Source organism: Xyrauchen texanus, chromosome 41 (genome assembly GCF_025860055.1).
Source record: "Xyrauchen texanus isolate HMW12.3.18 chromosome 41, RBS_HiC_50CHRs, whole genome shotgun sequence".
Lineage (NCBI taxonomy): Eukaryota > Metazoa > Chordata > Actinopteri > Cypriniformes > Catostomidae > Xyrauchen > Xyrauchen texanus.
In genome coordinates, this window is record NC_068316.1 from 32,485,861 (window position 1) to 32,503,251 (window position 17,391).

Consider the following 17,391-nt stretch of genomic DNA (forward strand, 5'->3'; position numbering starts at 1 on the left):
GAACCCTACACAAGGAGGGCCACAGAACACACATGCACTGGTTTTCAGCAACAATATGAAGCCAATACTATCTTTAAAAAGGGTACAAAATAGGGCTTGATACAATAACAATGTTTATGACCAGTGAAAGGAGGAAATGATGTTTGTGTACCTTAGGGGATAAGCTGTTTTCATACTTAATATGAAGTTTGTCTGAGGTATTGAGGTAACCCTGCAACAAAAATCTTTTATTTGTATGATCTTGTGATACATTAGCAATAAACATTAAATAAACATACAATTAAATATATAAAGTGTAGTAAAGATAAAATAAAGTAAAAAATACAATTGGAAAAAAGCACCAGTATTGGGTGTTGCAAGTAACAGCTTTAAAGACTAAATTAAGCCATTTTAAAGTTTGTTTAAATGTTTATTTGAGGTTATTTATAGACTTATCATTCACATAAATTAAAGAAAATGTTAGTTTGTAGGTTTGTTAGTTTCTCACAATGTTTGTAGGTTATTAATTATTTAGTGTTATTTAATAATTTTGGGTTGAATGTTTGAGCTTTATGTGCAATCAATGTACAGAGATACACATTTTACCTAATTTGGATCCGGCTGTGGAATTTTCCATTCCTCTGTCAGATATTTTTCAGAGAGACAGTCAAGTGATCATAATTCATCCCAGCTGTCTCATTTATTTTAACTGTCAGATGAATAAATAGACATATTAGTGAACAATAACAGGGTTTGTATTGAAACACATTGAAGATGATTTATTAATGTAGCGGGGGTCTCGTTTACTCTGGATATATTTCCTCATCCATTATGGCAGCAGTGTTGGTTTTGTATCCTTGGTCTGATGTCACCAGTTAGAGAACTGTGATGTGTAACTGTACAGCCATAACCTACATGGGTGAAATTACAAAATCAAACAAAGCAGGGTTTTAAAGTGTACTCAGACATCTGACAAATTTTGCCTAATTTACTGTAGAAATAAAATGAAAACTATTTCAGGAGTATTAAGATTTTTGACCATTCATAAGTTTTGTTTCCATTGTGTCAAATTTTTCCAATAATATTCATGACAATAAAATACATATAAACCCCCAAATCATGTTATTGCTGTAATGCACCAAAATAATAATAATAATAATAATAATTATAATAATGTATTATTTAAGTTGTCCTGACCTTTTACTTTTGTGCATTTTCAAAATTCCCATTATTCTTAATGATGATTGTCATTCGATTTTCATTCTTGTTAATTAACAGGTTACCTGTAAACCCCTATTCCCTGATAAAAGATAAACGAGATGCTGTGCTGATTTAGCACTTTGGGAACGTCTTGAGGAGTCACCAGCTGTGTGCAACACGTCAATGAAATTGACTAGAATTTATAGCCTCTGCTGGTGACATCTTCAGGATGCAACTGTAGCAGGGCTATAAATTGATGCGTCACAGGTGCATCGTCAGATATTTTGTCTGAAGGGCAGTCCTGGGGCATCCTCAGTGTGGCAATGAAGCACAGCATCTCGTTCCGTTTTTATCAGGGAACAGGGGTTACAGTTAAGTAACCAGAGATGTTCCCTATCAAAAAGCTACACTTTGATGCTGCTCTGATTTAGTGCTTAGTGAACATGAACATGAAGGTTACATAGCTCGGGCCGGGGATGAAATATTGTCCCCTGTGCCTGAGACAGGACCTTCCGGAATCGGCCAAGGCGAGGCGTCGAGGAGAGACAATATCTCCGAAGAACCATACCCTGTTCGGCCAACGCGGTGCTATCAGTAAGAGGCAGGACCCATGCTGGCGAACTCTGGGCCATGTATGTGCCATCGCATCCAGACCCAGGGGGCTGGGTGACTTGGAGAGAAGTAGAGGAGACTGTTTGGAGGCGAAGAGGTCCACTTGTGCTCTGTAAAATCTCAATCAGATTTGTTCCTCTACCTCGGGGTGGAGTTTCTACTCCCCCGTCTGTATTTTCTGTCTGGACAGTAAATCTGCTCCCACATTTAGGCATCCAGGGATATAAACTGCATTGATTGACAGGAGCTTGCCCTGGGCCCAAAGGAGAATCTGCCGTGCCAGTCTGTTCAGCTGGCGTGAACGTAGACCTCCTTGATGCTTTATGTAAGAGGCTACCACTGTGTTGTCCACCCGCACCAAGACATGGCAGCCTCTGGAGGAAGTATTTCAGGGCCAGAAATACAGCCATCAACTCAAGACAGTTGATGTAACAATCGAGCTGATGACCATCCCATTCCCCTTGAGCTGGACGACAACTTAAGACCGCTCCCCAGCCCGTCAGAGAGGCATCTGTCATTAGCAACCTGCGACGGCAAGACGCACTTAGAGTTGGACCCAAAGTGAGGAACCGGGGTCTGAACCACATAGAAAGGGGTGTGTAACACTTATCAGCCTTAGGGTACTGGCCCTTGGATGAAATCCCCTGGCTTTGAGCCACAACTTAAACTGTCTCATGTGCAAAAGGCCCAAGGGGATCACCGAGGATGTAGTTGCCATAAGCCTAGGAGTCATTGATACAGACGAACAGTGCAACCTTGGCCTAACCTGACTTTGCTCAGCGTGTTCTGAATGTATTCGATTCAAGCGGGAGAGCAATTGTGCCCGCATTGTGATCGAAATTCCATACGATCACCAGATAGGTAGTTTACTGAGTGGGAGAGAGGACGCTTTTCTTGGTGTTGAGCCTCAACTCCAGAGAAACCAGTTGAGCTAGGACGATATCCCTGTGCTGTAATGCCAGTTCTTGTGACTGTGCTAGTATCAGCCAGTCATCTATGTAATTCAGAATGCGGATGCCCCGGAGTTGCAAAGGAGCCAGTGCTTTATCCGTGCATTCCGTAAATGTGTGGGTGATAAGGCTAGACCGAATGGAAGAACCCGATATTGGAAAGCTTCACCCCGAATGCGAACCTCAGGAACTTCCTGTGTTGTGGCAGACTTTCTATAAAGCGCGGGACCATGAGATCGATCGTGACCAACTAAATGTGATGTTGGATTTGAGACACGACCGTCTTGACGTTTAGCATCTTGAACTTGAACGCCCTCTGAGCGATTCAGGCCCCAAGGTGTAAAATCGGACGCAACTCCATCCTTCTTGGGGACCAGGAAGTATCACTATAGTAACCTCACTCTATCTCTGGAAGGGGAACATGTTCTATGGCCCCTTTGACCAAGAGATTTGCAGTTCTTCCCACAGTAGATATGCTTGTTCCGGTTTCACACTAGTGGGAACCACGCAGTTGAAACACAGAGGACGGTGAACAAATTTAATTCTGTAGCCTTTTCTACTGTTCTTAGGGCCCTCATAGAAACCCCTGGCAGTAGTTTCCACGCTGCCAGATTCTCTGAGATGGGTGTTGCCCTTTTTTTTTTTTTTATTCTGTCACTTCCTGTTGAGGGGATGTCGAGTGTCCCGCATCCTGGGCTACGGCAGGAAGCAACAGAACACCCAATATTTCGTTGTAAACCGCTAACTCCCGAAACGCCAAAGGTGGTGGGAATGGAGCGGTTTCGGAAGGGTATAGATGGATGTTTTACATGACCCATCCCAAGGGGGGCTACCCCCACAGCTGGGCGCAAGACCGCCAGGGCTTTCTCTTCTTAGAGATGACAGTCCTGATGTCTTGCTTTGGGGGCTGCTGAGGGCAACGAGCCGGTCCCCAGTCTCTGCGCGGGGGAATGTTCAGAGGTGGGTAGCTTAAAGTCCGCAGGCTCACGAGAAGGACCAGCTGGATCTGGGGAGAATGCGAGCGATAGGGACGTACCCATCTCTCGCTCCTAAGCCAGATCAATACGAGAGCCCCACGATGAAAAAGTGGGCGCTGGCTCTTGGAAGTAAGCGAGACGAGTGTGAAGCATTTTGACTGTAAACAGATTGCAATGCTCGCACCCGCCCCAACGCAAGAGCATCATGCTTTTCCCCCAAACACACAAAAAAAAAACTGGTGTGTGCCCGTTTAAGCCATAAAGCGTAAACACGGGAACACACACTGTTTGCTTTGCTTCACACTCATTCTTGGAAAGGAGAAAAGGTTTTCTGCGCACTGCCTAACAAATTTTAACTCAGACAAAAGACCTGACGATGCGCCTGTTGCGGATCATTTTATAGCCCTGCTACAGGTGCATCCTGATGATGTCACCAGCAGAGGCTATAAATTCTAGTCAATTTCATTGACGTGTTGCACACATATTCACAGCTGGTCACTCCTAAAGACATTACCAAAGCGCTAAATCAGCGCAGCACCATAAGTGTAGCTTATTGATAGGGAACACAATATTACAATTAGGGCAAGGAATATGGCTGAAAATAAAAAAAATAAAAAGAAATATTTATATACATATATTTTACATTACAGTACATTAAAAAATACTTTGTGGATGAACAGGTTGCGCAAAAACTACAAGTACCCTCACTTTAAGTAGCACAGTTTAATTTTATTATAATAAAATATAATATTGAATTATTATTATTATTATGATAATTACAATGAATTCTTATTTACATCAGTATAAATTAAAGGCAGTACAACAAATGCCTCCATTATGTACAATTTAAATAAAATAGACTTTTATTTTCAGATTACAGTAATGAGAGTTTGGGTGGGGATGTGCTTAATTAAAAGAGTGTTTAATTTTCATGAAAATAATTTCACAACTCAAATCATCTCAATAGACCTTAAAATAATACAGTAGACCTTACACCTTCATATTCTTCGAGCTTCCATGGGACCAAGATAGTGTACAAAAATCACAATGTGAAGTGCAATGAATGCAACATTCTAGATAATATATCATCTCAATGTGTCTGGGTTTGGTCATGCATGAAAATGAAGACTCCTGTGCCATATTAGACAGTTATTTTTTGTGCAGTGGTTTGATAGAATCTGTGATGTGTAATTGTTTCTCTGTCAGAACACAGTAACCGAACAGCTACAGAGACGTTATGCAATGGAACAGATCTACACGTACGTCGGAGACATCCTTATTGGGGTGAATCCCTTCCACGAAACAGAGCTGTACACCCCTGAGGTGTGTGTATGTGTATCCAATATTTAATTATGGAAGCCATTCCATTTCATTCCATCTCATTTACTGTGAAAGCATTCCTTCTCTCTGCGTTTCTTCCTTTCCTGTCTTTTTCTGTCTAACCTGTCCATCAGTATCTGTTCTGCATCGTTGTACCCACAGCAGTGAGACCTGACATATATCATTTCCTTTTTCCTTTGTGTCACACTCTCTCTCCTCTCTCTAGATTCTTCATTTGACTCTAGATTATAAGTGGCGTGACTATTACTATTTTTAATTCAGGGGTGCACAGATTTTATTACATTTTAAATAAAATTGTATTTTAAAATATTCAGATACATACAAATATGTATCGAGACTACTCGATTGCATCATTCACAGTGCATCATGGTAGTGGACAGTCGCTGCAGAGCTTTTTTGCGATGGTATGTTTGTTTCAATTCTCTGATTGATAGATTTCTTTCAGGATCATGGGTAGTGTAATTAGTGACTCATCACGTCACATTTGCTCAGGACACCACATGTTTAACAGTTTTTTACTTCCCTGAAAATAAACCGGATAAAAAATACCAGTTTTTAATAATGCAATTAAGTTACCACCAAGCAATCTTTTCACACACTAGCAACTGTATGCTATGACAACATGCCAATAACCACTCAAAACACCTTAGCAGCCACATAGCAATGCACCAACAAACACAAAAAACACCATAACAATTGCATATAAATATGCAAACATCCCCTCAAAGCAGCTTAACAAATACATACCAATGAACTAACAACCACTCAAGACAATTTAAAGGAATTGTTCACCTAAAAATAAAAAAAGTCTCATCATTTACTCACCCTTATGCCATCCCGGATGTGTATGACCATACTTTCTGCAGACCACAAATGAAGATTTTTAGAAGAATTTCTCAGCTCTTTTGGTTCATACAATGCAAGTGAATGGGTGGCAAAATATTAAAGCTCCAAAAATCACTGGTCAGCATAAAAGTAGTCCAAAAAGTGTGGTTAAATCAATGTTTACAGAATCGATTTGATAGGTGTGGGAGAGAAACAGATCAATATTTTTGTAAATTTTTACTATAAATTCTCCTCCTTCCACATTCTTCTTCTTGTGTTTTTGGCGATTCACGTTCATCATGCATACACCCCCTAATGGGCAGGGAGAAGAAATTCTTGCAAAAATGTACTTAAATATTGATCGGTTTCTCATCCACACCTATGGTTTCACTTCTGAAAACATGGATTTGACCACTGGATTCTTATGGATTACTTTTATGCTGCTTTTACATGCTTTTTGAAACATACATTTTTGGCACACATTCACTTGCATTGTATGAACAGCTGACATTTTCTTCCAAAAATCTTCTTTTGTGTTCTGCTGAAGAAAGAACGTCATTCACATCTGTGATGGCATGAGGGTGAGTAAATGATGAGAGAATTTTCATTTTTGGGTGATCTTTTACTTTAACAACTGAATAGCAATGCTCTAACAACCACTCAAAACACCTTTAACTGCATAGCAATGCGCTAACAACCACTCAAAACACCTTAACAACCACATAACAGTGCGCTAACACTCGAAGCACCTTAATAACTGCTTAGACGTGCTCCAAACACCACGCAAAACATCTTCAAACGCATTGTAGTTTGCGAACAACAACTCAAAATACCTTAAAGGGGTCATGACATACTCTTTTATTATTATATGTTCTGTACCAAAACAGTCATAATTTAGTAATATATGATCACTTTCCACCCTGTCTCTGGTCCTCTCCCTGAAACTCTCTGTTTTGGCCTCAGTGTTTCCTTTTGACTTCAATGTTAATGCCAACTGTCACGATTTCTAACATGGTGCATCCCCTGAATCTCCCATGACAGATGAGACCCATCTCTATTTTCTTCACCTGACTGAGAAGTGGGAAGGGCCAATGGTACAACGTTGTAAAAGCAGGCATAGATGTCTGGCCATAGAGGCAGTCTTTTACTGACATACTGGTCCTTGTTACATTACAAAATCCACAAATTCCAAATGCTAAAGCCCACTCAAAACATCTTAACAACTGCATAGCAATGCACTTACAACCACTCAAAACACATTAACAACCACATAGCAATGCACTGACAGCCACTCGAAAAACCTTATCAACTGCATAGCAATGCACTACCAACAATTCAAAATACCATAACAACCCCATAGCGATATGCTAACAACCACTGAAAAACACCCTCAACTGCATAGCAATGCACTAAGAAACACCTGAATAACCGCATAGCAACGCGCTAACAACTACTCAAAACACCTTCAACCACACAGCAATGCACTAACAACAATTCAAAACACTTTAACAACCGCATGGCAATGCGCTAACAACTACTCAAAACACCTTCAATAGCATAGCAATATTCTAACAACAATTAAAAACTCCTTAACAACAGCATAGCAATAAGCTAATGTAACCGGTCCCTCTCGACCCACTCTGAGCGGGATTTGAATCAGCATCAGCATGCATGGGAGACAGGCACGCTAACGACGAGGCTAAATTCTACAGCTTCTAGCATCAGTCGCTAGTGCACCTCTTGAGGCCAGGAGAGTACATTTTACACATATCGTACAGATATCACTCACCAGCTGGCTCCAGTTACACTTACACCCCTAAACCTCACTCCCATCCAGGTCACAGCAGCACTGCAACCAGTACTACTCGAACTGCTCCAAGCGGGATTTGAACCGGTGTCGCTATTGCACCTCTTGAGTGCAGGAGAGTGAGGTTTACACATACCGCACAGCTATCACGTACCAGCTGACTCCCGTTACATTAACAACCACTCAAAATAACTTTCCAACCGCATATCATTAAACTAATAGACACTCAAAGAACCTTAACAACAGCACAGCAATGTGGTAACAACCACTAAAACGCCTTAATGACTGCAAATATGTGCTAACAATCACTTAAAACATCTTAAAAACTGCACAGCAATGCGCTAGCAACGACTCAAAACACCTTAACAACCACAGAACAATGTGCCTACAGCCACTTAAAACACATTCCCGCATAGTGATGTGGTAACAACCACTCAAAACACATTAACAACTACATATCAATGCAGTAACAACCTCTCAAAACACCCTTAAGGTGCTGTAAGGGATTTTTTAAATTTAATTACATGCAGAAAACATACTTTTGACCTGTCAGATATTATTGAAATTGGTGCCATGAAATATCACACCTGTCTCTGTAATAGCCCTCTTTGAAGTGTATTTGAAGAGCAGGGTTTTGTAAAGAGGGGGTGTGGCTAATCAATGGCTAAATCAGGCGGATGTTCCAGAATGTCTAAAATCGTTTAGCCACTTTAGAAATGTACTGAAACAACAGAAAAAAAGAGTTTTAGCCGTCGTTCGTTGTGTACTTGTTTAAGTTTGGCATCTTCCATAATTTTGTTTCCCACTTGAATGCGTGGCATGTTGTAATAACTAATGCCAACTCTGAAGTTGGAGCTTTCCAGGTCCACTTAAAGGCAGCATAACAACCATATTGCGATTAATTAATATCCACTCAAAACACCTCAGCAACGACATAGTAATGCTCAGGGCATCATGAGAGAGAAAAGGACTCAGATTTTCTTAATTTAAAAAATTTTGTTTTAAATATTTATCAAATAAGTCAAATATTGAACTTATTATTCCTTTTCTCTGACAGCATTCCAAGATTTACATTGGAGCCAAGAGAACATCAAACCCTCCACACATATATGCAGTGGCAGACATCGCATACCAGTCCATGGTGTCCTATAACGCTGATCAGGTACTCAGAGCTGCTGGAGTATATCAGTCATGCTCATGTAATATATAGTGGTCTAAACTCTCCTTGGCTTTCTGTGTACAGTGTATTGTCATCAGTGGAGAAAGTGGAGCTGGAAAAACAGAGAGTGCTCATTTGTTAGTCCAACAGCTCACAGTCCTCGGCAAGGTATATTCTTATATACAAGCTCAAGTTTTTGAGCTCTAATGTGTGACATTATCTGGTGAAGTGTATTCTTTTATTTATTTTTTTTTGCACCAAAGTGACACCAAATGTAACTGCAAAAATAACGTTTTCAACCAGGTCTCCCAGACACTCCCCATCTGTAGTTCCACCCCCAACTCACACAATTGGTTGGGTTGCTTTTTCAGGATTAAAAATCTGATTGGTGCCAATGGATTTACACAAAGCACCATAAAAGAAAAACAAGTTTCGAATGTGTTTTGATTAGTACTGTAGACATTCTGATTTGTAATTGGTTCCTGTTGGAGTTATGTAGGATGAGAAGAAAATGACTTGATTCATTTGGATAAACGGAAATATTTTTTTCCTTAATTCCCATCATTTCAGAGCCACTAGCATCACCAAACGGAATTGCAAAAATGATCAAATATTTCAAACAGATTCCAGAAAACACACCCCATTGGTTGTTCAAAAAGGTTGTCCCGCCCCACATATTGGTTTAGCCAATGTTACTGTGTCTGGCTCATGAGGATGCTCTAATAAACAGAGGGATGTTTTCATAGTGCCACTGTGTTTATACTTTTAGGTGAAATCAACGTACAAATGGCTTAACTTAAAGTTTGCATATTAAAATGTGAAACATAATATATACACTCACCTAAAGGATTATTAGGAACACCTGTTCAATTTCTCATTAATGCAATTATCTAATCAACCAATCACATGGCAGTTGCTTCAATGCATTTAGGGGTGTGGTCCTGGTCAAGACAATCTCCTGAACTCCAAACTGAATGTCAGAATGGGAAAGAAAGGTGATTTAAGCAATTTTGAGCGTGGCATGGTTGTTGGTGCCAGACGGGCCGGTCTGAGTATTTCACAATCTGCTCAGTTACTGGGATTTTCACACACAACCATTTCTAGGGTTTATTAAGAATGGTGTGAAAAGGGCAAAACATCCAGTATGCGGCAGTCCTGTGGGCGAAAATGCCTTGTTGATGCTAGAGGTCAGAGGAGAATGGGCCGACTGATTCAAGCTGATAGAAGAGCAACTTTGCCTGAAATAACCACTCGTTACAACCGAGGTATGCAGCAAAGCATTTGTGAAGCCACAACACGCACAACCTTGAGGCGGATGGGCTACAACAGCAGAAGACCCCACCGGGTACCACTCATCTCCACTACAAATAGGATAAAGAGGCTACAATTTGCAAGAGCTCACCAAAATTGGACAGTTGAAGACTGGAAAAATGTTGCCTGGTCTGATGAGTCTCGATTTCTGTTGGTAGAGTCAGAATTTGGCGTAAACAGAATGAGAACATGGATCCATCATGCCTTGTTACCACTGTGCAGGCTGGTGGTGGTGGTGTAATGGTGTGGGGGATGTTTTCTTGGCACACTTTAGGCCCCTTAGTGCCAATTGGGCATCGTTCAAATGCCAAAGCCTACCTGAGCATTGTTTCTGACCATGTCCATCCCTTTATGGCCACCATGTACCCATCCTCTGATGGCTACTTCCAGCAGAATAATGCACCATGTCACAAAGCTCGAATCATTTCAAATTGGTTTCTTGAACATGACAATGAGTTCACTGTACTAAAATGGCCCCCACAGTCACCAGATCTCAACCCAATAGAGCATCTTTGGGATGTGGTGGAACGGGAGCTTCGTGCCCTGGATGTGCATCCCACAAATCTCCATCAACTGCAAGATGCTATCCTATCAATATGGGCCAACATTTCTAAAGAATGCTTTCAGCACCTTGTTGAATCAATGCCACGTAGAATTAAGGCAGTTCTGAAGGCGAAAGGGGGTCAAACACAGTATTAGTATGGTGTTCCTAATAATCCTTTAGGTGAGTGTATACTTACATCAGCTTTAAAATATTTTGAGATTAAAGTATTCTATCTATTCAGAGGTTGTTGTGAAAAAGGTAGAAATGCTTTAGTCATATAGGATAAACAGTACCTGTACTCTTTGTAAATCTTTTTCAGGCCAACAATCGGTCCCTCCAGGAGAAGATTTTGTTGGTCAATGGTTTAGTAGAAGCTTTTGGAAACGCCTGTACTGTGATCAATGATAACTCCAGTCGCTTTGGAAAGTATCTGGAGATGAAGTTCACCTGCGGGGGAACGGTGGTGGGAGCTCAGATCTCAGAATACCTTCTGGAGAAATCTAGAGTCACACAACAAGCTGGGTAAGAGTCCTCACATTGAGGGCTTTGAACTCTGATACTGCAGCATAATTCAATGTAATGCCATCGAATCAAAGGGGTCTCTTTTGTTTTGATCAATGACAATTTCTATGGATGACTTAACCTTACCTGCTCTAGTCTTATCGTTTCCCAATATTTTTCCAAAAATATGTTGGCCGTTGTTTAGTTTACCAGCCAAAAACTTAGCAAGCACCACTGTTGAACTAAAAAGAGTAAACAAAGGCAATTATCTTGTTGTAAGTGAAACCTCTAAATGCATTCTTTCTTCAGAGGGGAACGTAACTTCCACATTTTCTACTATATCTACGCCGGTCTGGCAGAGAGGAAGAAACTAGGCCACTACAAGCTGTCAGATAGCAAAACTCCAAAGTGAGTTCCTGAGCTCCTGCCAACAGCCTGCTGTTTTTATTTGTATCTTTCTCTGGTATCCTTTTTTTAGACTGTTCATTTACGTACTTCTCTTCATTTTTCTCAATTCCAGGTATCTCCACAATGAGAATATTAAATTAGTGCCTGACATAGTAGGGAGTGCCTTCTATAAGGAGCAGTTTGAGACAGTGGAACAGTGTTTTAAAGTCATCGGCTTCACCCTAGAGGTACATCACAATCCTGCACAATTTAAAGAGAAGATGTGTTTTTAAAAAGACAAGAACAGAACCCAAGGTTTTACAACCTGATACCATAGAAGAACTACAATTTCTGTTCAATAGCAAACCATCAATATTCTGGTGCTTCAAGGATTTTTCTGGGTTAAATACCTGGAATTTAAAGCTATATGGCATTTGTGGCATCGTATGCTACCGATTACCACAGAAAAAGTTTGTAAAAACATACAAAAATGTTTTCAGTAATGAACTATTGTAACAAAGACTCAGGTAAGTTGGGATCCATAAGCAGTCTTTTATTGAAGTACACAGGCGATAACGGGCAATGGTCAGGCAACGGGCAAACAGGGCAATCGTAGGCAGGCAGAGAGAGTGGTAAGGCAGGCAGAGAGTCGGGGCAGGCAGCAAACAAACGTAGTCAGGCAGGCAAAGCAAGGTCGGTAAACAGATAATCAGCAGGGAATGTAAACTAGAAACGCTCGGTAATGCAGCCGGAGCAAACAAGACTTCGCAGTGTGTGTGTAACTGCGTGTGGTTTAAATAGAGGGAGATTAATGGGGAGCAGCTGTGGGCTAATCAAGCCTGGTATGTGGGTTGCGGGGAAAGTTAATACTCAGGTGAGTCAGATCTCTGGTGGCCGATCGGGGAGGCGCCTTCGTAGGCGTTCGTTACAGAGCCCCCTCCTGTGAGCGGCTCCTGAAGCGAGGACGTGATTGACGACGGGGTCGACCTCGAGGTCGGGGGGCCGGTTTCTCTGGGTGGGTCCTGTGGAACTCTGAGATGAGGTTGGGATCGAGGATGTCATCTGTCCCGACCCATGACCACTCCTCTGGACCGTACCCCTCCCAATCCACTAGGTATTGGATCCGACCTCGCTGGCGTCTGGAGTCCAATAATTCTCACACCAGGAACGCTTCTTCACTGCCCACGGTGATGGGAGGGGGGCCGGGGTTCGCTTCCTCCTCCTCCGACCTCGGGCCACCGGCGGGTTTTAGCAACGAGACATGGAAGGTGGGAGAACTGCGGTAGTCAGGTGGCCTTATCCCATACCGCCTCGCTGCGCTGGAGCCAGTCGTTAACCGCCGGGACCTCCGATGGCTCGCCGGACCAGGGGAACAGAGGAGGTTGATACCCCAGGACGCACTGGAAGGGAGTTAGGTTGGTCGAGGGTTTTAGGATGGAGCTCTGGGCGTATTCGGCCCAGGGGAGGAAAGGGCTCCAATCTGATTGGTTGTGGTGGCAGTAGGTGCGAAGAAACTTGGTGATTTCCTGGTTTAATCGTTCCGTCTGACCGTTTGACTGGGGGTGGTACCCTGAGGTGAGGCTGATGTTAATGTCTAATAGTCGAAAGAAGGCTCGCCATACCCTGGAGGTAAACTGGGGTCCACGGTCCGATACAATGTCCTGGGGTAGCCCATAGTAGCGGAAAACATAATTGAGAAGGTGTTCAGCGGTCTCGAGAGCTGTGGGGAGCTTGGGTAATGGTATTAGGCAGCATGTCTTGGAGAAGCGGTCAATGACTGTTAATATGGTGGTATGACCTCGGGAGACAGGTAGGTCGGTGATGAAGTCGATAGCGATGTGTGACCAAGGATGTTGTGGTATGGGTAGAGGTTGAAGGAGACCTGCGGGAGGTTGTTTCGGGGTTTTGGCTGCGTTGCAGGTGGGGCACCCGTTCACGAAATCGGTGGCGTCTTCCTGCAAGGTCCCCCACCAGAAACGATTTTGCAGGAGGCGTATGGTGGTAAAGATGTCGGGGTGCACAGAGTTCGTGGCATCGTGGACCTAGCGAATTACCCTCTCTTGGAGGCTGGGTGGTACGAATGTCTGGTTGGGTGGACAGTCGGGTGGAGGTGGATCAGTCGTCTGGGCTTGTGCGATGTCAGCCATGATGTCCCACTGGATGGGAGCCAGAATCAAGGTGGACGAGATGATCGGTTCAGCGACGGGGCTTGGAGGCATGGCATCGTGCTGACGGGAAAGTGAGTCCGCCTTGACGTTCTTTGATCCCGGGAGATAAGAGATGGAGAAGCAGAAACGTGTGAAGAACAATGCCCATCGGGCCTGTCGAGGGTTGAGTCTCTTGGCAGAGCGCAAATACTCCAAGTTGCGGTGGTCGGTAAGCACCTGGAATGGGTGTCGAGCCCCCTCTAGCCAGTGCCGCCACTCCTCGCGGCTTTCATAGCCAGGAGTTCGCGGTTGCCTACATCGTAGTTTTGCTCCGCTGGAGAGAGTTTGCGGGAGTAAAACACGCAGGGAAACAATTTGAGGGGGTTACCCTGGCATTGGGAGAGGATGGCACGGATACCTGTGCCGGATGCGGCCACTTCCACCACGAAAGGGAGGTCTGGATTGGGATGGTGCAGAATGGGAGCTGAGGTGAAGCGTTCCTTGAGCTGGTTGAATGCCCGGAGTGCGTCGGCGGACCAGTGGAGCTTGGTCTGTCCCCCCTTCACCATGGCAGTGAGGGACGAGGTGACGGTACTAAATTCCTGATGAAACGTCGATAAAAGTTAGAGAATCCCAGGAACCTTTGGAGCTCCTTCACAGTGTTGGGTTGTGGCCAGTTTAAGACAGCCCGCACCTTGTTCTCGTCCATGGCCACCCCCTCTGGGCTGATGATGTATCCGAGGAATGCGACGGTGGTCAGGTGGAACTCGCACTTCTCTGCCTTGGCGTAAAGTTGGTGTTCGGCTAGCCGCTTCAACACTGCTCTGACCTGCGTGATGTGCTCTTCTAGGGAGTTGGAGTAAACCAGGATGTCATCCATGTAGACGATAATGCACTGGTTCAGCATGTCTCGGAAGATGTCATTAATGTACGACTGGAACACAGAGGGGCTATTAGACAAGCCGAAAGGCATCACCAAGTACTCATAGTGGCCGTTAGTGGTGGAGAAGGCCATCTTCCACTCGTCCCCTTCCCGGATGCGAATGAGATTGTAGGCGCAGCGTAAGTCCAACTTGGTATAGATCTTAGCGGACCGTAGTTGTTCAAGGGCCGCGGGGATTAGAGGAAGTGGGTAGCGGAATTTCACGGTGATGTCGTTGAGGCCGTGAAAGGGGCGCAGGGATCCATCCTTCTTTCCCACGAAGAAGAAGCCGGCTGCTGCTGGTGAAGTGGATGGCCGAATGAACCCCTTGGCTAGCTCCTCCTCTATGTAAGACTTCATGGCGCGGGATTCGGGATCCGACAGGGGGAAGATTCTGCCTTTGGGCGGTGAAGCGCCGGGAATGAGCTCAATGGCGCAGTCGTGCGCGCAGTGGTGGTGGAAGCTGCGCTGCCTTGGTCTTACTGAATGCTATGCTTAGATCAGCGTATTTAGTGGGTATCAGGGGTGAGACCTGGGATTCCTTCGAGATACCGGTTGCTCCTACGGTGGTAGGCGTGACTGGTCTCAGACATCTCGTCGTGCAGTCGGCGCCCCACTGTGTGATTTGATGATCCTGCCAGGAGATTTGTGGGTTGTGTTTTCGTAACCAGGGATGGCCGAGAATGACTGGATTGTGGGGTGAGTGAATGACGAAGAAGTGTGTGGTCTCAATGTGCAGTGCCCCCACCTGCAGGATCATGTCGATGGTGGTGTAGCACACGCGACCGGTCCCCAGGGGGCGCCCGTCTAGCGCCGCCACTGCCAAAGGAGGGATACAAGATATCAAGGGAATGTTAAAACGTCTGCATAATGACTCATCAACAAAGTTGCCTGCCACTCCCGAGTCGACCATGGCGCGGGTGGTGATATTGACCGAAACGTGAGTGAGTTTGATGGGCACTTCAAGACAAGTGAAAGTGAGGGTAGAAGTAGTTAGTTGACTCACCCCGGATTGCGATGGGCGCGTCGGGCAGATGGCGCATAGATGCCCCACTTGGCCGCAGTAGAGGCAGAGGTGATGGGAGAGGCGACGTTCTCTTTCCTCTTGGGTGACATGAGTCCGACCGACCTGCATGGGTTCGGAATCCTCATGGGGTTGATGAGTCGGAGTTACCGGTGCTGCCCACCGGGCTGGTCGTCTGGAGCGGATGAGATTATCAATGCGTATCGCCAGGGTGACGAACAGATCGAGGGAGATACCTTCATCACGACAGGCCAGTTCGGACTGTAGATCGGCATTCAGACCCTGTCGGAAGAGAAGCTTGAGGGGGCTTTCCTGCCAGCCGGTCTGTGTGGCGAGGGTGCGGAAGGAAAGTGCGTAATCCGCCGCCGTGCGGTTTCCCTGATGTAGGGCTAGCAGCTGTTCGCCCGCACTCTTGCCGCTATCAGGGTGATCGAAGACGCTAATCAGGCTGTGCCTGAAGGAGTCGAAGGTAGTCTGGGCGAAACCCTGGTTAGTCCAGACTGCGTTAGCCCAGTCGAGGGCTCTGCCTGTGAGAACTGAACATACAAAGAGGATCTTGCTCTCATCAGTGGGGTAAAGTGCCGGTTGCTGAGTGAGGAAAACCGAGCACTGCATGATGAAGCCCTTGCACTTCAAGGGCGAGCCATCAAACTTCTCGGGAAGTGAAAGCCGTGGGCTGGTGATCGACTGGTAGTGAGGAGCGGTGACGACCGCGGGACTGGCTTGAGGCACGGTGGGTGCTGGAGCGGGTTGGTGCAGAGCTTGTACGGCCCGCATAACTTCTTCCACGGCTGACGTGAGGCGACCGAGTTGGTGTTGTTGGGCTGACAGCTGACTTGCTTGGGCAGAGAGTTCTTCGGCCAGGCGTGATATTACCGCTGGATCGGTGTTTGGCGAAGTCTTCTGTAACAAAGTCTCAGATAAGCTGGGATCCATAAGCAGTCTTTTATTGAAGTACACAGGCGATAACGGGCAATGGTCAGGCATGGGCAAACAAGGCAATCGTAGGCAGGCAGAGAGAGTGGTAAGGCAGGCAGAGAGTCGGGGCAGGCAGCAAACAAACGTAGTCAGGCAGGCAAAGCAAGGTCGGTAAACAGATAATCAGCAGGGAATGTAAACTAGAAATGCTCGGTAATGTAGCCGGAGCAAACAAGACTTCGCAGTGTGTGTGCAACTGCGCGTGGTTTATATAGAGGGAGATTAATGGGGAGCAGCTGTGGGCTAATCAAGCCTGGTATGTGGGTTGCGGGGAAAGTTAATACTCAGGTGAGTCAGATCTTCGGTGGCCGATCGGGGAGGCGCCTTCGTAGGCGTTCGTGACAACTATCAACAGAAGGCTATTGAGCATTGGGATGGGAATTGTAAGAAATGTAACAATCAAAGTTCCATTTCCTCTTAATGATTCCAATTCCTTAACAGTTCCATTGACAATTCAACAGAACCTTCTCGGACTACAATGGTTTCCTGCTGTACATTCAGTAGAGAGGCAGCGCTGCAGCTAATAGTTCAGAAGAAAAAACTGACAAAGTATTTTAGTATGGTTTTCCATCCGCATTGGTGCAAAAAATGCAAGTTAGGGAATTGTTAACGGAACCAAAAGTCATGAAAATCACATGGTTCCGGTATTTAAATTTTTTTAATGTAACCATTTCCATTTTAAAAACGGTTTTCGGTATCCAATCCTATTGGGGCAAGATATGTGGCT

At 44.7% G+C, this 17,391-nt stretch overlaps 1 protein-coding gene across 1 annotated transcript in view; it reads left to right on the plus strand.

Annotated features, from left to right (window-relative positions):
• The window catches only part of LOC127634401 (myosin-IIIa-like), a 148,445-nt gene that overhangs the window by 81,633 nt on the left and 49,421 nt on the right, over positions 1-17,391 (plus strand). The window contains exons 12-17 of the mRNA XM_052113939.1: positions 4,925-5,041; positions 8,749-8,853; positions 8,935-9,018; positions 11,025-11,227; positions 11,516-11,614; positions 11,727-11,841. Of these exons, the coding sequence (XP_051969899.1) occupies positions 4,925-5,041; positions 8,749-8,853; positions 8,935-9,018; positions 11,025-11,227; positions 11,516-11,614; positions 11,727-11,841 (723 nt within the window). The remainder of the gene's footprint in view (positions 1-4,924; positions 5,042-8,748; positions 8,854-8,934; positions 9,019-11,024; positions 11,228-11,515; positions 11,615-11,726; positions 11,842-17,391) is intronic.